The 21,147-nt window shown below is 53.2% G+C and overlaps 4 protein-coding genes across 4 annotated transcripts; 2 read left to right on the forward strand and 2 right to left on the reverse strand.

Annotated features, from left to right (window-relative positions):
• Positions 1-148: 148 nt before the first annotated feature.
• KVR01_008577 (1-(5-phosphoribosyl)-5- ((5-phosphoribosylamino)methylideneamino)imidazole-4-carboxamide isomerase HIS6) lies at positions 149-1,122 on the forward strand (the record flags this gene model as incomplete). The annotated part of the gene is made up of 3 exons (XM_044786193.1): positions 149-451; positions 531-735; positions 830-1,122. The coding sequence occupies 3 exons, from the start codon at positions 149-151 to the stop codon at positions 1,120-1,122; spliced, it is 801 nt and encodes a 266-aa protein (XP_044642344.1).
• Positions 1,123-1,859: 737 nt separating this feature from the next.
• Positions 1,860-6,352, reverse strand: KVR01_008639 (uncharacterized protein; the record flags this gene model as incomplete). Its single annotated transcript, XM_044786702.1, has 6 exons — positions 1,860-2,333; positions 2,387-3,114; positions 3,169-3,523; positions 3,644-6,031; positions 6,110-6,238; positions 6,314-6,352. 6 exons carry the CDS (start codon positions 6,350-6,352, stop codon positions 1,860-1,862), a joined length of 4,113 nt encoding a protein of 1,370 aa, XP_044642406.1.
• A 2,043-nt stretch (positions 6,353-8,395) lies between these two features.
• On the reverse strand, positions 8,396-13,896 carry KVR01_008742 (uncharacterized protein). The gene is made up of 5 exons (XM_044789394.1): positions 12,888-13,896; positions 12,543-12,831; positions 12,254-12,478; positions 12,107-12,196; positions 8,396-12,049 (listed from the first exon to the last, which is right to left on the reverse strand). Exons 1-5 carry the CDS (start codon positions 13,079-13,081, stop codon positions 9,782-9,784), a joined length of 3,066 nt encoding a protein of 1,021 aa, XP_044642509.1. The 5' UTR covers positions 13,082-13,896; the 3' UTR covers positions 8,396-9,781.
• Positions 13,897-18,180: 4,284 nt separating this feature from the next.
• Positions 18,181-21,017, forward strand: KVR01_008502 (ATP-dependent DNA/RNA helicase). The gene is made up of 4 exons (XM_044786358.1): positions 18,181-18,573; positions 18,668-19,211; positions 19,295-19,434; positions 19,498-21,017. Exons 1-4 carry the CDS (start codon positions 18,259-18,261, stop codon positions 20,326-20,328), a joined length of 1,830 nt encoding a protein of 609 aa, XP_044642269.1. The 5' UTR covers positions 18,181-18,258; the 3' UTR covers positions 20,329-21,017.
• The last annotated feature ends 130 nt before the right edge of the window (positions 21,018-21,147 follow it).

The following is a 21,147-nucleotide window of genomic DNA, read 5'->3' on the forward strand; positions in this document are numbered from 1 at the left end:
CTGGTACTCAACTGAAGTCTCATACCGAATGAAGTCTCATCACGGCCATAGAGAGAGTCAAGAGCCTCACTTCACTCACATTACCCATAATAGAAAAAAAACTCTCCGTCACCGCCCCCTCCCCCCCACGGGACCCCCAAGACCAAAAATGACAATATTCCGCCCCTGCATAGACCTGCACTCAGGCCAGGTCAAGCAGATCGTGGGCGGCACCCTCGATGAGAAGACCCCGAGCTCCCTCAAGACCAACTTCGTCTCGCCTCACCCGCCCGCCCACTTCGCCGCCCTCTACCGTGACAATGACCTCCGGGGTGCCCACGTGATCATGCTGGGGCCCGGCAACACAGAGGCCGCCCGAGAGGCTCTGGCGGCCTGGCCGGGGGGGTTACAGGTCGGAGGCGGCATCAACGACACAAACGCCGCCGGCTGGATCGCCGCCGGCGCTGACAAGGTATGGATGGCATGTGTAAATAAATATCTTGTACTCAAACTACCGACACATGTGTAACTCGTGGCAAATTGCTTAGTAGGTCATCATCACGTCCTTCCTCTTCCCAGGCGGCAGGTTCAGCCAGCCCCGCCTCGACGCCGTCCTCGGCGCCCTGGGCGGCGACAAGGAGAAGCTGGTCATAGACCTGAGCTGCCGGCGCCAGCAGGCCGACAGGGACCCCGAGCCCAGGTGGTTCGTCGCCATGGACAAGTGGCAGACCATCACCGATATGGAAGTGAACAAAGGTAAGCCTGGTGTGTGTGTGTGTGCATGCATGAGTGAGGCTCGTGTGCGCAATACCCGCCTGATAATACATGCTCACTTCACCTCCTTCTACAGAGTCCATACGGCAGCTGGAGCCCTACTGCTCCGAGTTCCTCATCCACGCCGCCGACAACGAGGGTCTCCAGCGTGGCGTCGATGAGCAACTCATCACGAAGCTGTCCCAGTGGTGTACCATCCCCGTTACCTACGCTGGCGGCGGCCGGAACCTCCAGGACCTGGATAATGTGGCCAGCCTGAGTGGTGGTACCGTGGATTTGACCATCGGCAGTGCGCTGGACTGCTTCGGTGGCAGCGGCGTGAAGCTGGACGAGTGTGTCGAGTGGAATCGACGACAGGCAGCAACATGAGGACACATGAGTGAGGGCGTTTCGCATCTATCAAGACAAGGGACCTTGCGCCACCGGCATGATTGCGTGCCCAGGAGAGGGAGTAAACATACACACATACAGTGAGTGATCGTTGTATTGTCGCTCTCTTGGTCTTGGCTGGAGCGATGCTGTCTCGCTCACTTGAATGTTGCTCGAATATCGTACATTGAAGGCCACCGCTACCACATGGGTCGTGACGAGAAATATACGGGGCAGAACAGAAAATATACTCCCACCCATGGTGGAAATGTTGCCGGAATACGATTCCAGCCATCAATCACAAAACACAAAACCAACTCCAAACGCAAGTGTTCCTTCACTCGGCCAGTATCCCTTTGCCTTTCCTAACCTTCGCCGTTTCCTCCTGCACCTAGCAAATCGCTTCTCTCTCTCTCTCTCTCTCATACCACGCGTCTCCTCGGGCTGGTAGACGCTGAGTGTTCCCAACGCTGGCACCTCATGATTGTATCTCGAGGGTCAACAGCACCAGTGGCACCGGTATGCATGCCAAAAATAAGTACAAAGCGCATATTAAAACTTCCAGGCCAATGAAGCGTGACAAAGTGAAAATGAACCTCAGAAATGAAGGCACAAGACTCTTCCAGACGTCTGCGCGCTGTTGGGTCGGTCGTGTCATGAAACGCATCAGCTCGCTTCGTAACTCGTCACGTCTTTTTCTTCTTCAATTTTTGGTCGTTGGCGAAGCCAGCTCACCCTTACACCAGGCTGCTCTTGGTTCGGCCATGGCTGGGCCGTCGACTCTCAGCTCGGCGGCGTAGTGTATCCTCCCGCTTAAGGACGAGATCACACCACTTGCCCTTGGCGCGGGAACCATTGGCGAGGCCGTCCTCGTCATTACCGAAGTTGTCGCGGCCAATGACATCCGACAAGACCTTCAGCCAGCCTTCCTTGTCCTCGGGGCTGTCGGCGTAGAAGTCGATTATCTCGCCGTTGTTGAATCGGACTCGGAAGCCCTCTTCCACAAACATGTAAGCCTCTTCCTCCTCGGCAAAGGCTGACCGGCGACGCTTGCCGTTCTTGCCGGTGGTCTCCTTCTCAGTCAGCGCCCTGCGGTCATCGATGAGTCGCTTGGCATTTGCCAGGTTGATGGTAGCACGTGGCTGCCGCGTGGCCTCATGGTACGCAGTCAACTTGGTACCGACAAGCTTGAAGTAGCGACGACGCCAGTACTAGGGTCTAGGTCAGCAGCAATTCGCATAGAAGGCACAAGGGGCGAACTTACAGGACAATCTCCGCCCTGTTGGCTCAGATGTCCCTCCCAGTTGCGGGATCGGCGTTCCTCGGCAGCCTTCATCTCGCGGATGCAAGAGTTCATGCTCTTGGGCATATCGTCGTCGGTAGCACCCTTCGGCCTCGGAACAAAGAGGAGCTGGAGCTCGAGCTTTCCGATCTTGTACGGGGCCTTGCGAACAACAGAGGTACTACCTCGCTTGCTCTTCACGCTCGAAGCGAATCCTGCTTCCTCTGTGGCCCACTCGTTGAAACATGCAACATCAACGACATAAGGGCGGCCGAAGCATCGTGCCTCGTGCTCCTTGAGACAGACATAGGCACGGGCAAAGCTTCCATCCTCAGCGGCCAGAGGTGAGAGAAGGTCCCAGGCGGTGGGGTTGGCGGCCGTCTTCCTGGCATTTGCCTCTCGCTGTTGTCGAGCCAGTCGTTCGTCCTCCTCCTTCTGCCGAAGTTCCATCTCCTTGCGCTTCTTTGGTGACGCAAAGACGCGGGAGAAGGTTGATGTCTTGGTCTTGCGCGGCGAGGCAGGAGATTGGGCCATTCGCTGAGGCGGGGGCCTTTCCAGCTTCACATTCAGGGTGAGCTGGAATTCGAGATCGTTTGGAACGACCAGCTCGAACTCCTGGCCAATTGGTGCGTTTCTCGCCAGTTCAAGCCATGCGGTCGTAACACAGTGTACACCGTTGTCGAGGGTCAGGCTGAACCAAGTGCGCTCGTCTGGGATTGTCAGCATCAATGGCTCTGTTGTTGGGCGGATGGCGGCTCGCTTACTCTTGGGCATGGGCAAATCAAGATCCTTGACACCCATGACCTTTACAAACACTCTGCCTCGCTCACCGGCCTCTTCGGCCGAGATATCCGTACTTGCGTCTTCTTCTACCACCGTGCTCATCGGGGCTGCGTTGCTTTCCTGCCCAGGCAGAGGAGGGACCGGCCCATTGCTGGTATGTCTCTTGCGGAGGCTCTTCTTCCTAATCTGGCCATTCCACGGCTCGACTGTCCATGATTGCGGGCGTGTCTGCTTCACTGGAGAGTTGCCAGCAGAGCGAGTTGGGGGCCGCAAGTCTTCGTTGTCTTTGTCACTCGCAGTGACAACCTTTGTGTTCTGTCGCATGAGGTAGCCGCGCTGTTTGCGTGAAGCGATGTTAGCATTTTGCGTTATGGGTCTGGTGCTAGACGCTTGTCTAGACATCTTTCGACTGGGGAGGGTCGAAAGCTGATGAGGGGAAACTTGTTGAAATGCAACCTTTTGTGCCTCGATTACTCGCTCAAAGTCCTGGTCGAGACTGAGACCAAGGTCGAGGTCGAGGGTAAGACTCCGACTCTTGAAGCTGGGGTGGCGCTGCATGAACTCATCACCCGTTACGTCTGGGGCAAGGCTGCGATGGCGGTCGGGGATTTGGGGCATGGTAGGCACCTCGCAGCTAACTTGGCGTCTCTGCTCCCTCATGGCCGCCATATCAGCGGGCGTGGCGGAGGGACGAGTCTTGAGTCTCGATCCAGTGGCGGACTTGATGGTGGCCACGGTCTCGGGGATCTCGGGAGAGTGTCGTTCCTCCTCTAGCTCCTCCTCCTCGTCATAGGACGGCAAGGGGCGATGAATGACAGAGTCTGGCGTCTTAGGCTCCTCATCGTCCTCATCAGGCTCACCCCAACCGGAACCGTCGTACTCAGGCTTGGACAGAGTGAGTTTGGGTCTGAACGGGCTCCGCAAGCCGGAAACCTCAGTCTCTTGAGGCATCTCAAGCTCATCGGGCTTTGGGAGCATGAACGATTGCAGATCGTCAGTAAATGGGTTGTGCTTCTCGTTGGTGGGAAGGTCCGGAAGGTCTGGGAGGTCCGGGAGGTCCGGGAGGTCCTTCTCCGTGATTGTATCGATTGACGAGTCTTGCTGGGTAGGAGAAGCGGCACGAGGTGTTGTCAGTGGCTCTTCTTCTGATTTCTCCTCTTGGGGAGTGGGTGGCAACTCAGGGCCAGAGTAGTTGCTAGCAGAGTCGTACGCCTTGTCGACATCATCCTTGCCCTCTTCATCATCGATATCTTCGACCCCAGACTCTGAGCGTTGATAGTAGTCTGTGATTGACATGTCATCGTCTTGCTCGTCCTCGTGCTTCATATAATCGTCGTGATGATCCTCGTCCTCTGCTGGGCCTTCTGTGCTGGGGATAGGGACATCGGGGTCCAGAGGAGGCGGGCGCTCAGGGGAGCTTGGTGGAGGAGAGGAGAAGTTGTAGTCAGATTCCCGCTCTGACGCCTTATTACCATCCACCCGACGCATGATGGATTCACGCGAAATCTTTTCAGGTAGCTCGTAGTCGCCCAGCCCTGAGAGCTCCGGGAGGGTGTCGTCCTCCTCAGCCGCGACCAAGGGATCGTGAAGCTCGGCCTCTGGAGTCTGGCTGTCCGCGCGGTCACGGGTTCCAGCGCGTCTCATCCTTCGCTCACGCTGTTGCTCAGCGGCTGATTTGCCATCATCTGACAGCATCATGAGCTTGAGTCGCTCTTCAAGCGTCATCTTGCCATTGCCGATGTTTTGGATGTCAGACTTTGAGAAGGAAGAAGCAGGCGGGGGGGACGGCAAGGTACGCGAGGACCCCAGCATTCTCTCAGCAGTGGCGGAAAGGCCTGCGGATGAGTTGGAGTTCCTCCTCTCACTGAAGATGCCTGAAGGAGGTGGCAGAGGCGGCAAAGGCCTGTGGTCACCATTGGAGTTGCGTGAATCTGTGCGCTCATGCTGAGGAATCTCAGGAAAGTTGTGGGAGCCATCAAGCATGGGACTCCCCTCGAGAGCTTCGTCCATGTGGTTGTCCTGGCGCCAGTCGTCTGGGAGAACAACTGGCGTCTTCACGGTGTCCTCGAGAGTTGCGTCAAAGCTGTCGTCATGGTCGTCAGCGCCCATGAAGTAGTGCTCTTCCTCATCGTCGTCATCATCATCTTCCGAGTCGATGCTTCCTTCTCGAGAACTCGAAGCAATGGATGATATGTCTGGAGTTGCCATCTCATACTCATTCACCTGAGGGGGTGCAGCGTCAAATGTGACGCTCTTGGCATGACGATGGAGGGCCATCCCAGATGGTAGCTGGCGGTCTTCGTATGACGAGCCGGAAGAGTTGAGCTCATTGTCGATGTCGAAGCTGTTCTTGAACCGGCTGGGTGCGAGCGACGACTTTGTCGGGGACGCCTGGTCCCTGCTAGCTGGCCTTGGGCCATTGGGAGGAGAGCTCCGCGTCAGAGACGGCGGCGAGGCTAGTGGAGGTGGTGATTTTGTCGGACTGTATTGGGGAATTCTGCTCTGGCTGTCCGATCTGCTGTGGGCAAACGCCGTGTTGTCGCGGTATCCGCTGATGCCAGTGCCGCCAAAGGCGTTGCCTTGGACTTTTGACAGGGGCCGCTCAACCTGAGGGACCCTCGTGGGATCGTACTCTTGCTTCTGCTCGAGGGCGAGGATGTTGCTGTTCTTGACGCGTGAGGCCTTCTGTAGGCGCTCGATGGAGGATCGGCGGGTTGGTGAGGGCGAGCCTGAGCCATAAGCGCTGTTCTCATTGTTCCTACTCTGCCAGAACAGGCGAGGCGAGGCCTTTCCGTCCATCGGGGAGCTCTGGAATGGTGATGAGTCGGTGTTCAAGGCTGTCTTCTGAGGCGGTGTGTCAGTGGATATGTGCGCTCAAGCCGGTGGGGCGCGCGTGAGAGTGCATAGTATGTATGGACTCACCTTAGTGGCCTCCTTCCAACTAGGAGAGTTCCTTCGCTTCTCAGAAGGAGAAATCTCAGAAAGAGGACGTGGGATTGCGCTCGACATCTTTGGAGGAGAAGGGCTCTTGGATAGGCGCAGGGGTTGTACCTGTGGTTGTTAGTTTTGTTGATAGGTCAACAGGGTGATGCGCGACGCTAGTGGGGCGACCCGGTCACGACTCACAGGATCCGACGATGCCATTTGCTCGTTCTCAGTATCCATCCCCTCGAATCATACGCTGAAAGGAACAAAAAAAATCACGATGTCGAAGTGCTGTCGTGTCCAAGTGTGTTGGCGATTGTGGGCTAGGGGAGCCGATTCGGGGGGGTGATATGTACGGACCTGTGGGCGGGCGGAGTAGGAGCGAAAAGCGGTGGCTGGTATTCTGCAGGTTTGCGGCAGCTTGGTGGAGAGATAAATGACAGGGAAGGGCACGGCAGGGCAATTGCCTGGTTCCGAATCCAAATTACGGCTCTTGAGCAAGACGGTTCTTTCTAGGGAAATGAGATCTCAGATATTCCTGTTTGCAAAACACGGCCGTAACAGTTGCTGTGGACGAAATAGTATGTCGGGACGATGCTCATCCAGCCATGGCAAACCCAGAGGGGACGGGGCAGCTGGGGCAGCTGGGGCGAGGGGGGGAAATGCAGCCGATGCGAAGGGGGACGGGAGGAAGGAAGGGTGAGGTGAGAGAAGACTCGTCTCTTGCCAGTTCCCGTCAGGAAATCGTAGATATGTGGTTTTGAGGCCCGAGTCGCACTTACTTGTTGGGTTGCAGGTAGGCGCGATGGTTGCGGGCAGCGGTTCTGATTGGGCGGCCGCGCGATGTAAGCCTGGGTGTCGATCAACAGCAAGGCGGTTGCGGGGCAACTGCCCCAGATTGGTCGGGCTGTTGGCGGTTGCTAAATCGGGAGGTCCAGCCGTGATTTACCAGCTGACCAGCCATACTACATAGTAACCCTGCACCTCAGCACTCAGCAGCGCCTGTCTCACTCCCGCCGAGAGACAGCCTCCTAAGCTCGTGTGGACAGCTTCCTATGGGGCAGCTTATACCCAGGCAATAATAGGATATCCTCTACTGGATGACCCTCTGGTAGGATGCCTTCTATCAGGATGCCTTCCAGCAAGACATTGTAGTTAGATACCCCAGTGCCTACCTAGGTACATAGTAGGTGCCTACCTAGGTGGGTACTTAGGTACCTGCCCGCGTGCACTGGAAGCGTGTGCCATGTAGACTAGTCCCGCAGCCCAAACCAGCCCCTTCAGGTTCAACAAAACCTCAGTGATAGGATGGCCGTGTAGGGCTAACCAGCACTTAATAAGTTTCAGATAATAAGGTTGTTGATGACCTTTTCTCCCACGGACCTAGAGTCAATTGGACGAGGACGGTGTTCAGTTACATTTGAAGGCTGGGAGAGGTCATCACACCCGCGTCTCCGACGTGGGTTCCTAGACTTGGGTTCCGAAGACCTGGGCTGGCTGGCTGGCTGGGCTGTTGTGCCGTCATGAACACCCACATACCGATACGTGTGCTATGGTAGGTACTCCGTACCGCAGTGGCCACTCCCAGTATCCACTCTGACGGGCAATCCTGATCCTGACTCCTTCCTGGAGGAAGAGAAAAGTACGTTGGTCATTGTATCCTGCAGGACCCACCAAAGCCCGCGCCCAAGTCCCGCTTCCTGCAGGTGAGTGGGTAAGTGGGGACTCTGCAGGCTGCAGTCCGTCATAGCCTCGACAATCAAGGAACAATGGAACAATGCCCTTGTTTACTCGGCCTCGTGCCCCCCGTCTCACCATGGCAACATCACTCACTCACTCGCAGTCTCGCTTGCGGCAGTCCATCATGTCATGTGCCACAGCATGCTATGTGATACCTGGTTGGGAGCCGCGCAGCCACAAGTGAAGGTGAGCAACGTCGAAGTGTTCACCAGTCTGTCTGCCTCGTCTGGTCGCCAGCGCCCACGGCATCACTCACCGTCTCCATCCATCAAGGAGACAGGGAGAATGGATCGCATCGTGAGGTGCGGATGGTGGATTGAGGCCAGATTCTTCCATTCTCCATCGGCGGGAACTAGCATGCCTCGTTCCTGGGTCGATCCTACAGTACTCCGTGCTGCCGTCTAAGCACAACGACGGCGCCCCCGGCTTGCGGCTAGCCCCGATCAGCTACCTCGGCACTCAGCCGCGCTCTGTGTTGCAAGGTCCCCACGCTGAGTGGCTGTCCAGATCGGATATATGGCCTCGCACAAGCGTTATACAGTCTTTGTACTGAGGCAAACATTACTCACCAGACACCAACCCTCTGGCTGTTGGAAATACCAGAGGCTGGGCTGGCTCTACAGCAGATCAAGCCAGCTCAAACCCGGCAGGAAGGACCTGTAATTTCCTGTAACCTTTTGAGACATCAGGTCTCCGCCACCCCGGCCGCCCGGCTTCGAGGGAGCCCCACGGGTCTGGGCCCGAAAATACCCAGTAGGCTGACACAATACTCCAGAGCCTATTTAGTTCATGCCTTTAAGGGAAGCCCTCCTGGGCCGAGCAACACGTTTCTGCGCCTGTGTCCAGAGACATGTCACAGCCATGCATGGGTCTCTCTCTTATCTCTCAAAGAATCACCTGTTTCCGGTTTCTCCTCGCTAGGCCTTGGCACACGGACAAGGAAGTAGCCATATGCGTTGGCTTAATGCCTCAGCGTGCTTGTGGTGCGACAATTGCCCGTGCCGTCGGACCCGTGCCGTCGACCGCCGCCGTGGCGGCAATTGTTCAATATCGGGGTTTGCTCTAGGGAGGAGACGTAGCAGCGGACGAAAAGAGAAAGATTCTTCTCGCGTCAATGCCATAATTGATCCCGCCTTTGGCCCGAAGGCCGACGCCGACAATGACGCCGACCCTCTGATGGCCTGTCGATCTTGGCATGCTGGCAGTTAGTTGTGCTGCTTAGTTTTTGCGCAACCCCCTCGTCAAGAACACAAATGCATGGTGGCATGCACGCCCCAGTCGCACGCCCCAGTCCTACAATATAGATAGGCTCAGGCCTAGGCGGTATGTTGTGCATGGGCGGTGAGGGTCTTGATGCCTTCGTGCTGCATTGCTTCGGCATCAGCTGTATTCGAGTCATTTAAACCCGTGCTCAATGAGGGCGCACAACTACGAGCGGGTGCAAAAATCAACAGTGGCACGCTCATGTGCAACAACGGACACAAGTGACTTGTCGGTGCTTTCTAGTGGGCATGCTCTCTTGTTCCAGGCCAGGCGGAGCGAGTCGGACTGGTGTCTTTGCTGCGGTGCATGCTCGACTTTTGCACCATGAGACAAGGCCTCGAAAACTCGAGTAGGCACCACACTACAGTAGCCAGAGTGCTTAAACATGCAATGCACATTTTGGTGATCAGGAGTGGTTCTTAGACATAGAGAATTTATCATTTCGCCATCTATAAAATGGTGCGAGTCTTTAATATCAAAACACCTTAGACGGACTGACGGTGTAAGGGAATAATTAGAGTGCCTCCTTTTCCCCAAGACACCTTATGTGTATGTTTAACCCTTGATAGTGACAGTCTCGTATGGTATCTCCTTTTCCCCGGGCCCGGTAATAACAAGTAACCCCCCTGGACGCCAGCCGATTGATCATACAATGCAAGTCTATACTCATTCGTCCTCCTCCTTGATCTGCTTCTGCGCCAGGTAGAACCTGTTGGCGCCAGTGTCGTCCTTCTCGTGCTCGATGGCAACCTTGGAGAGGTGGGTGAGGATGTTCTCCATCATCGTGTCGGACGCGCTCCTCTTCTTGCGGCCAAGGTTGTTGAGGGTCTCCATGCCGGTCATGACGTAGTACACGATGGCGATGACGATGGTCACGGCGATGGAGAAGCACCACACCACAACGATGGTGACAATGTCCGTCCTGCCGTTGGGGTCTGAGGCGATCGCCGGGACGGGCGGGATGGTGTTGCTCTCGCCGCCCGTGAACCAGCCGAATGCTGCGAACAGAGTGGCCAGGATGTCGACTCCGAAGATGGCAGCCACCAGCTGGAAGGACGGGTATGTCTCGAAGCCACGGGTGACGAAGATGAGCCAGTTCTCAGTGAGCGAGATCTCGAGGAAGAGGATGCCCTGGACCGAGCCGTAGTTCTGAATGACACCACCGTTGGGCAGCCAGAGCGTGCCGCGCAGGATCCATGTGCCAGCTGCGAGGAGGGTACCGAGCACAATAGAAATGATCCAGATCTTGGGTAGCTGCCACTCGACGGGGCGGCGCTCAAAGTGGGCATTATCGTAGGCGACGGCAATGGTAGCAAGATCAGCGAACAGGGCGAGGAACACGATCAAGTCGACTCGGACGGTCTCGTTGATAGCGATCATGGAGGTAACAAGGTACAGCTCCAAGTGCAAGCAAAGGGCGATACGGTACTGGATGTATGCCTTCATGCGCTGGAAAATCTGGCGGGAGATCTTGATAGCCGAGACAATAGTAGACAGACCAGGGGCGAGGAAGACGATGTCGGCGGCAGCCTGAGCAGCCTCTGTGGCACCTTCAACGGCGATACCACAGTCAGACTTCTTCAGAGAAGGAGCATCGTTAACACCATCACCAGTCATGGCAGTCAGATGGCCACGCTGTTGCAGCATCTCGACCACCTTGTACTTGTGCTCGGGGAAGACCTCAGCGAAGCCGTCGGCCCGCTCACAAAGATCGTAGATGGAGTTGCCGGCAAGATCGGAGTGGAGCAGCTTGTCTGAGTTGTACACCTTGGTTCCAAGGGCAAGCATACGGCAGGTCTCCTTTGCGATAGCGATAGCGTCACCCGTGAGCATCTTGACCTGGAGACCTAGGGTCTGGGCGTCGGCGATGGTCTGGGCGGTATCAGAACGAGGGGGGTCGAACAGGGACAGCATGCCCAGCATCTGCCACGGGCCGTCGGCCTCGCGGACGGCAACAGCCAGGGAACGGAAGCCACGGCGGGCGAATTCGGTGGCCTTCTCCTTGAACAGCGTCTTTTGCTCGGGAGAGCAGTTGCTGATGGCGAGCACGGCGTTGGGGGCTCCCTTGCAGCACTCGTAGCGGACGCCCTGGTAGGTGCAGATGGCGGTGATACGCTTGGACACGGGGTCGAAGGGCATGAACTTCTCCGTCGTCCATCCCTCAGAGATCATGTCCTTAGCCTTGGGGTATCTCTTCAGCGTGAGGATGGTGATCTTGTCAATAGGGTCGAGAGCCTTGATGTTGTGGCTGGAAGCAAGGGCAGCGACAGCCATCATCCAGTTGACGTCGACTCCCTCCATGAGGAACGGCTCACGGACTGAGAGCTGATTGGCAGTCAGGGTTCCGGTCTTGTCAGAACAGAGGATGTCGACACCGGCGAGAGACTCGATAGCAGTAAGCTTCTGAACAATGGCCTTCTCCTGAGCGAGGTAGGCAGCACCGACAGCCAAAGTGGTGGTTGTGACGACGGGCAGACCGACTGGAACACCAATGATGAGGAGAATCAGAACGTAGTGGAGCAGGTTGGTCGAGTCCTCGGCGTCGCCGACGATGTTCAGGTTGCGGTAGAAACCTCCGATCCAGGCGGCTAGCATGAAGAGAACGACGAGGACCAGGAGCGCAGTTCCGATGGAGTTCATGATGGCCTTGAAGTGACCCTGGTCCTGAGCACCCTGGACGAGGGAAGCGGTCTTGCCGACGAAAGAAGCCTGAGCACCACAGGTAACGACACCGTAGGCCTTGCCTCGCTTGCATCCAGTGGTGTAGAAGACGACATCGGTCATGTATTTGTCAACCGCGAGAGACTCGCCAGTGATGGCAGACTGGTCGATGGCAACGATGGGGTGTCCAATGTGAGGTGTTCCGTCCTCGCCCTCGCCTTCTTCGAACTTCTCCTGGCGTGGGGAACCGACGTCCTGGGCCTGAAGCTCGGTCTGCTAGTAGTTAGTAATTTTGTCCTTGCAGATCAATTTGAAAAAGAGGCACCATACCTTGTACTGTTGGAAGCCCTCCGCACCCTGCTCATAGTCGCAGATGAGCCTGGTGTCTGCTGGTACAACAGTGCCTTCTTCAATGACGACCTATTTGTTTTTTGTCAACGATGACTCGATGTTCCGAGAATGATCGAGGTAGCTCACAATATCACCCGGTACAAGTTCTCGGGCCCGGATCTCTTGTTCCTGGCCATTGCGAACAACACGTGCTTTCATAGCGATGTCTCCCTTCAAGCTGGCCACGACGTCGGCGGCCTGCTTCTCCTGGTACCAACCGACGATAGCGTTGAGCAGCAAGATACCAATGATGACACCAGCGTCAATCCAGTCCTGAAGACCGAGAGCGAGAATAGCCGCAGCTTCCATGACCTATTGGCAGAATTAGCAAAATATTGCAATACTGTATAATTATTAGGTGCAGTGCAGCTCTTACGTAGAGAATGGGGCCACGGAAGAAGCCAATGAACTTGAGGATCATGTTCTCCTTCTCTGTGGTCAATTCGTTCCAGCCGGAGCTCTTGCGTCTCCTCTCAACCTCCATAGTGTTGAGGCCGTCCCGAAGCTCGGTGTTGAGCCAGTCTGTGGGAGTGACGAAGTCGCTCTGCTTCTTGCCCGCAGCAGCGCCGCCTCCCTTCCACCATGGCTTCTTCTTCTCAACTGGGTCCTCCTCGATCTCAACCTCGGCGTTGGGGTCCCTGTAGGTGTCGATATACCGGACAAGACTGTTCCCATGGTCAGGACGTGGTTAGATTTCAAGGCGACGGGCTTGGCGACTTACGCTCTGTACTCATCCATATACTGAGCACCACCACCCTTGGGGGCACCGACATCCAGGTTGGAGTACATGTTCTGGGTCTCCGAAATGAAGTTACCCGCCTCCAGATCATCGTGGTCCTCCTGCCTCAGAGGCTGGGGAGCATGAGGGGTACGGTTCTTTCCGAAAGCCATGACCTTCTTAAAGTTGGGAGCCATATGCCCGAAAAATTACAGGCCAGCTGTAGAGAGAAGCAAAAAGACAACAGGAGGAGAGGGAGAGAGGAAGGAGAAGGCGGCAAGGGGATGAGAGTGAGAGTAAGAGTGTTCCTAGAGATGGGACGGCGGGTGGAAGATTTTCTTATATGCTGCGGACGTGAAGTTGTCTTGTAATCTACCCAGGGAGAATTTCTATAGCCTCAAACCTAGCTCGGTTCCGGACCTGACGCTGATCTTTGGGGCAACTACAACACAGGAGATCCAAGCAAGGATTCGCCTCGATTCACGTGCCGCCGACACCCTCGACACTGGTCGGGTGTGGGTAGGAGATTCGCCGTCAGTACGGCAGACGAGGCACTTCTGGGAACGTGCGTCGGGGGAAAATTCTGGGCAACATGTAGCTTGACAAAAATAACTCTCCAGTATTTTTGAAATTCCCGAGGAGTAACTTGGTACGCGAGGGTGTGTCTGGCTACCACCCTGGACGGCTGGTACATGATAGACCGGTACCTTTCCCTATCCATCACCACCAGGCAAGTCGGGGGACCAGAGAGCTCAGAGCTCTTCGGACGGCTACACCTATCCCGGAGCAGCTCTCGCCTCGACCAGAGCCGGGGTCTTCTGACAGGAGTAGGTGATCGGGTTTCAATAAAAGCTGGCATCCTTGGTCGACGAGGGCCAGGGAAGGAAGGCCGTGTGTTGTCGAGAGCAGGGCTTCGGCGTGCCGAGAGAATAAAATGCCTCAAGCACAAGTGAAGCAACGCGGTATGACTAGGAGGCGGGCGTACAGGAGTTGGGAAGTTTCGACTTCTGAGATGGGTGACCCAGGCAGGTGGAGCCCTGCGGTAGTCTCCATGGGTGACCGAGGAGCTGAGTTTCAGCTCAGGGTCCCTTTGAAACTCGCACGTGACGTCCCATCAGAGCGATTCCCGCTGGCGATAACGAGCCAGCGAGCTCAGCATACAGCTCGTCGTCGCCACTGCGACCCAGCCACCAAGACTTTCACGTCCCGCCAAGTCGCCTTGGCGTTCAACCGGAAACATCCCATCGACAAGACGCCAGCGCGTGCCAGGCGTGCTGAGAATGCTTGTTGGTCCACACAGCCGCCAAGGCAGGATCTGCAATATGAGAGGTGCGGACTGCCGGCTGCACCGCGTCCTATTCCTACACAGCATGTGGGCTCGGCGGTCGGAATGTCGCCCTTCGAGACGGCCAAGCTGGGAGCGTAGGGTGTGTCGGTGCTTGTTATTTGCTTGAATCACTTTGGGCTGCCTTGCCAGGCCTTGGCCCACGCTTGTCCCGATTCCATCTAAGCTACGAGGGCTCGGCCGTTCCTAAATCGAAGACCCGCTCCTGCAGCGAGGCTCGGCTAAGAGCTTGTTCAGGCTTGTGAAGATACACACGGAGACTCAAAGAGACGGGCCAGTTTGGAAAAGAGCCCACACGGCCCGGAGCATTTTCGGCGGATGTTATGCGTTGTGAGAAAGCGCAGGAATCTGGTTATCGCAGCGCCAGCCGCCGGCAACCGGCGCACGTTTGATTGATTTTTTTTGTGCCCCTTCTGAGACCTGCTAATTCAAGGAGTAGTCTAGACAAAGTTCTAGAAGACGTGTTTGACAGGTAGTAGATAATTGAGACGCGACGAAGGGGCGACATACGGGTGAGACCCGGCTGACTCGTTGAGACCAGGTCGGTCTCATGGGCAGCCTCCCCTTGTGTGAAACGGTGCTACCTTTGCCAGACCAGCAAGGTGTCCCCTCACCCAATTCGTCGGGCGCACTGAGGTGGGACAGACCTGGCAGCCTGGCAAGCACTGACAGAAAAAGGAAACAGATGGGTCATGAAACGAGCGCCCCCGCAGGCGGGCTGCAAAAGTATCCGGCCACAACTCCAATTTACCGCGTTCCTTACTAAAACAACCAAACTTCAATCTCACTTTCCTCAACAACAACATTACATATAGCATCATTTCTTATTATCAATCTACTTAAAATTAAACGCTCTATTAAATAATACCCATCTAACTTACTAAAATGTTATTATTATGGCATTAAAAGAAGGTCTAATTAAGCATAATATACCTAAATGCGCCAAGGTACAAAATATATGCTAATTCCTTAAGCACTTTAGCCTCTTTAAATAAAATATTAACTAAGTTACTAAATTATAAGTCTTTAAGTATTTTAGTATTTTAAGGACTTAAAGAAATATTATTATTTAATATTATTTTAATAGTAAAGCCCTTTAATTACTATAATAGCCTAACTTTAACCTTAATTATTATAATAATTTAAATACTTATTAACTTTTTAACAACCCTTAATTTGCCTAATTATAATTATATTTTATAAAATTTATATTTAATTATACCAAATAAATTAACTTTTTTTTTAAAAACTTTAATAAAATGAACCTTAATAAAATATATAAGGTTACTTACTAATTATAGTAGGGTATTATTTTTAATATAGGGCTTTAAATTAAGGCCTATAAGATAATATTTTAATAAAAAATAGGCCTATTTAATTAGTATAGTTATTTTAAAAAAAAAAAGCTAAATAATAATAAAAATATTTAATAAAATTGCAAAAAATATATTATATATAAAATTAAATTTAGTTATTAAGCAAACCCCTTTTAGTAAAATTAAACCTATAATACTAATTAATAGTACTTCTTTTTTTAATAGAAAGCTAAAAGAAGGCTAAAAAAAAAGCCTATATATAAAAAGACTATATAAATTATAAAGGAATAAGCCCTTTAAAAGTTTTTAAAAAAGGTTTATAAGTAATATTATTATACTTTTCCCCTAATGGCCCCAAAGCTAGTAACAACCTAAAAGCAAAAAAACTTTTAAATCTTTTATAAAAAACAATTATAGGACTAAACTACTTTATATTATATAGTAGTAATAAAACTAAGGGGCTATAAGTTATTACTTTACTAATATAAGGTATATATAAATAATAATAATAAAATTAACATTAATATATATAAATATATATATAAATATATTTATAAGAATATTAAAAAATACTATAAATTATATAGCTTTATTATATAGGAGAATAGTAATAGTATATACTTAGTAGTTACAATTTAAAACTTTTAAAGAGAAAAAGGTATAAAAGCCATACTAAACTCTCACTACTACCCTAAAACTAACCCTATTAAGAATATCTATTATACTAATATAGTTAAGTTATATATAAAATAGTATGGGTATTAGTCTATTAGCAACTTATAACAGCTTACTAAAAAAGGCTAGTAGATTATTAACCTAAAAGTAATTATACGGGTATATAAGAATATACCTAATTGCTGAATTAAGCTATATAATAGTAGTGGAAAGAGAATAAACCGCTAAGCGTTTTTTTTCCCAGTGTAAATGCCATATAATTCGAAAATGTAAAGTGGTGTGGCTATTTGAGCGCCTAAGGCGCTCAGGGGCTAGAATTGGAGATGTGGCCGGATACTTTTGCAGAGGCCCTGCCCCGGACGCAATAGTGGGTAGTCGGGAACGGGAACCCAGGGTCCAAGGCCGGGGAGCGTGGAGTAGATCATCGGCCAAGGTCAGGACGGCAGGGATTGTGTTGGTAGGCCTTCGGCTCATCCTCATCAACTTTGGGGAGGGTTGGAGAGTTGGAGGACGTGGGGGCACGTACGGAGTAACAAGCGTGGTCTGTGTCGGAGCCGGGGTGGGCCTCTGGCGGAGGTGTGTTCTCCAGTTAAGTACAGCTTAGTATGGCTAAATAAATATTATATTATAATTTTAATTAATAAAAAAAAATATTTTAAACTTTTTAAATTTTATTTATATTCTTTCCTTCTTTCTTCTTCTTTTTTCCCTATCAGGGCTTCGGGGCTATAGGCTGATCGCCCGCAGAACCCGAGCTTACACATCGACATCAAGGCAGTACTTCTGACGTGAAAGAGTCCGACGCAATAGAATATAATACAAGACACAAGGGGTCGAAGAAGTCATACTGGGGCAGCTGGGTGGGGATTAGCGGCGTTGGCTCCGTGGCGTGAACCATATATCTCCATGGCATTTCCGGAGGCGACATAACCACGAATGGGAGGGTCCGGCACGGCATGAATGGATCGACGGTATTGGACCGATTTGGCGAGCCACAGTTTGTTGTCAAAATTGGGAGCAACGCTGTGGTTTGGTGTGTCGCGGTGTCGCTTTCCTCGCCATTGGGCTTGGTCGAGTTTCAAAATGACTGATGCTGTCTTTTGACACAGCTTGCCCGTACAAGCGTCCGACGTGCCAAGGCTTGACAAGTCTTCTGGGCATGTGCAGGGACGCGCAGCCATGCGCGCGCGGGAGGCGACTGCGGCGTTCTATTTCCAATAAGCTTTCAAGCACCTGCGGAGCATGCCAACCGTCGCATTGTCCAGGCCGACTTGGCGTCTAGTCAGCCAGCTGGCGAGTTGCGCACAGTGCCCTTGCTCTGCGTCGTGATTGCTCGCTCTGGCATAGCCGCCAAGCTGATCAACCAACAAGCGAGTAATTCCGGCACTTGAGATGGTGGAAACAGACCGAGGAGGGCAGCGGTGGAGCACGGAGTATGGAGAATGGAGTATCGAATATGGAGTATGGAGTATGGAGTATGGAGAATGGATTATACTTCTGGGGCATGTTCGGTTGAGCGAATTGACACCCACTGGATGTGACTGTGTTCCCAGACGAGCTGAGTTCCTCGGGGGGCAGCAGAAGAATCGAGCTGCAAGACGCCGGCTGTTCTGGCCCGTCAAAGGGCACATGCTCGCTGTGACATGTTCCCGTCGGGCGGTTTCGGTCTCGCAATTGCAACATCGGGGTCAGTGCCCAGCGACGAAAGAGCTGCTGGTCGTCCGTCGTTGTGATAGGTACCTAGGTACCTACTCACTTAGGTGCTCCGTCCTTCTGCATGCAGGTCAGTTTGCTGTGGTACGTGCCTTTGTACCCGTCCTAACACCTAGTGGGACCCCTGGGCAGGTACGGAGTACTTGGAACTGTCAGTCGTCCGTCTGTCTTATCTTATCGGTGGTAGGTTCTTGTTCGCGGCAGGCATCAGAAACTTTTCTCGGTCCCTCACAGCAGTCTGCCCAAAGTCGACCAGCGATCAACATCCCATCCGTGATTCTATTTGCGACCCCGATACCTGAGACGTTCTACCTCGCCTGCCAAGATGAAGCGGAAACTGGACGAAAACAACGAACCCAAGTCGATGCCCCGGACTGCCCCGGACTCTGACCCTGACAAGCCTGCCACCTCTGGGGAAACCACCGCAGGCCCTGGCCCTGCCTTCTCTGATCTCGCCCTCGACGCGCGCCTGCTACAAGCCATTGCCAGTCAGAAATACCAGACCCCTACTCTTGTTCAGTCCAAAGTCATTCCTCTGGCCCTGAACGGCCAGGATGTTCTCGCCAAGGCCAAGACTGGCTCCGGGAAGACGGCCGCCTACCTTCTACCCGTCCTCCATGGTGTTCTGAAGCGCAAGCAGGTGCGTCGTGTTTTGTTTCGTTTCGCTCCGCCGTCGCTTATCGCACTGTTCGATCTGCTCCACGCTCCCTGATCCATTGGCTAACCAGAAACAGTCTGATCCGACAGCTTTCACTGCCGCCCTGATACTCGTCCCCACCCGCGAGCTTGCCGACCAGGTCTTGCGGAACGTCGAACAATTCTCAAGCTTCTGTGCCAAGGATATCCAAGCCGTCAAGCTGACGGAACAGGTCTCCGAAGCTGTCCAGCGATCCATACTGTCGAGCGCCCCGGACATCGTTATTTCTACCCCGGCAAGAGCATGGCAAAACATCAGCAATGGGTCGCTTTCCGTTGACAAGCTCACACATCTGGTCTTGGACGAGGCTGATCTGGTGCTTTCATATGGCTACGACGAAGATCTTCAGAATGTGGCTCGGTCTGTACCAAAGGGGCTACAGACCATCCTTATGTCCGCCACCCTCACCACTGATGTGGAGACGGTCAAGGGCTTGTTCTGTCGGGACCCAACGGTTCTCGACCTCCAGGAGCCAGACGCAGAAGGGGAGGGTGTCTCCCAATTCTATGTCAAGTGCGGTGAAGCCGAGAAGTTTCTTTTGGCTTACGTGATTTTCAAACTGCAGCTCATGAAGGGCAAATGTAAGTCATGCGCATTTTCCAGACTGGGAGCTCCTCCCCGAAACTAGTCTTTATGGCGCGATGCTAATCACCTCCTTCAATAGGTATCATCTTTGTTGCAGATGTTGACCGCTGTTGGCGACTCCGCCTTTACTTTGAGCAATTTGGCATCCGAAGTGCTATTCTGAACCCAGAACTGCCTGTCAATTCGAGACTTCATGTAGTCGAGCAGTTCAACAAGAATGTAAGTACTTTATCGATCTGATTGGACACTGTATGACTTGAGATCATCACTGACGGCCCTCAGATATACGACATAATACTGTGCTCGGATGAAAACGAGGTACTCGGAGATGAAGATCAACCATCAGAACAAACTGGCCAAGAAAATAAGAGCGAGAAGGGAGATGCGCCAGCCAAGAAGAAGCGGAAATCGTCAAAACGAGACAAGGAGTACGGTGTGTCTCGTGGGATTGACTTCAAGCACGTCTCTGCAGTCATCAATTTTGACTTCCCAACATCGTCCAAGTCATACACACACAGGATTGGTCGCACGGCTCGCGCCGGCCAACGGGGCATGGCTCTGTCCTTTGTCGTCCCCAAGGATGAATTTCGGAAACACAAACCGACCTCGATCGAGTCTGCAGAGAATGACGAGAAGGTCCTCGCCAAGGTCCTCCGCCAGCAGCAAAAACAAGGCAAGGAAGTCAAACCGTACGTGTTTGATATGAAGCAAGTGGAGAACTTCCGGTACAGAATGAACGATGCGCTGCGCGCCGTCACCAAGAACAGCATCAGAGAAGCAAGGACAAGGGAGCTCAGGCAAGAGCTGCTCAAGAGCGAGCGGCTAAAGCGACATTTCGAGGAAAACCCGGCCGACCTGAACCATTTGCGTCACGACGGCGAGCTTCGAGCGGCGCGTACGCAGTCTCACCTGCGAGCCAAGCACGTCCCCGAGTATCTTCTTCCCAAGGAGGGCAAAAAGGCGCTCACGGCTGACCAGATCGGCTTCGTCCCGTTCAAGAAAGCTGACCAGAAGAATCGTCGGTCCAAGTTCTACAAAGGAAAGACCAAGAAAGTTAGTGGTCGCAAGTCGGATCCGCTGCGGACGTTCAAGGCCCGAAAGAAGACAACATAGGGAATCCAGGTACACGACTGTAATAGTTAGGCATACAAGAATTGAAGTGATACCCTTGTTCTCGGTCTCAACTGTCACAAACTGGAAGCCTTCGCATCAGCGCCCCCACTGCATGGTCCCGTGGCGGAGTCCTCTTATGGTACAAAGGCAGGCACACATGCGCACAGGCTGGCAGGTCTGCCTGACGGTTTCATTGTCAAGGCAGACATAAGGTGACTGTTTGAGTGTCACACGCTGCGAACTCATGCAAGTGGTAGTAGGCAATCATCAGGTGCGTCCACGAACTGGCAACGTTTTCCCGGCACATGAAACGCGGTGCCTGCAGCTGGTACCTTTACCCCCCCCCATCGGAGTTGGGCAAAAGCCGGGCCTGCTTAAGATGCGAGATGGCTTCAAAACTTCTTGGCTTTGAACCACCGGAGGCCGAGGAATGAGCCTTTCAACTTTGCCGGAGTGTGGCGGTCAAAGTCGGCGCAGCATTGAGGAAATCTCGGCTCACTCCGTGTATGTGCGGACCAGTGAATCAGCGACAACGGACTAGTGTACTAGCCACCTGCCGTCACAGTTTTGAGGTCATCAATCCAGTTGGGACCACGCAAGTTCCACTTGAGCCGAGATGGTGGCGTGCTCGGTACAGTCAGAGGAGCCAAGGAAGTTTTGTTGTCATGTTCAGTAGTGGTCGGCAGTCGCGCGGCGGGTTACCACGTTGATGTCACTTAGCGTCCTCGCTTGGCTATAAAATACGTGGCGGGTGAGCTGGGGTCATCGGTCCAGAGGGGACAGTGTCTTCCAAGAAAGCACTGTGCTCCCACAGCAGAC

Source organism: Diaporthe batatas, assembly GCF_019321695.1.
Source record: "Diaporthe batatas strain CRI 302-4 chromosome Unknown Contig00010, whole genome shotgun sequence".
NCBI classification, from domain to species: Eukaryota; Fungi; Ascomycota; class Sordariomycetes; order Diaporthales; family Diaporthaceae; genus Diaporthe; species Diaporthe batatas.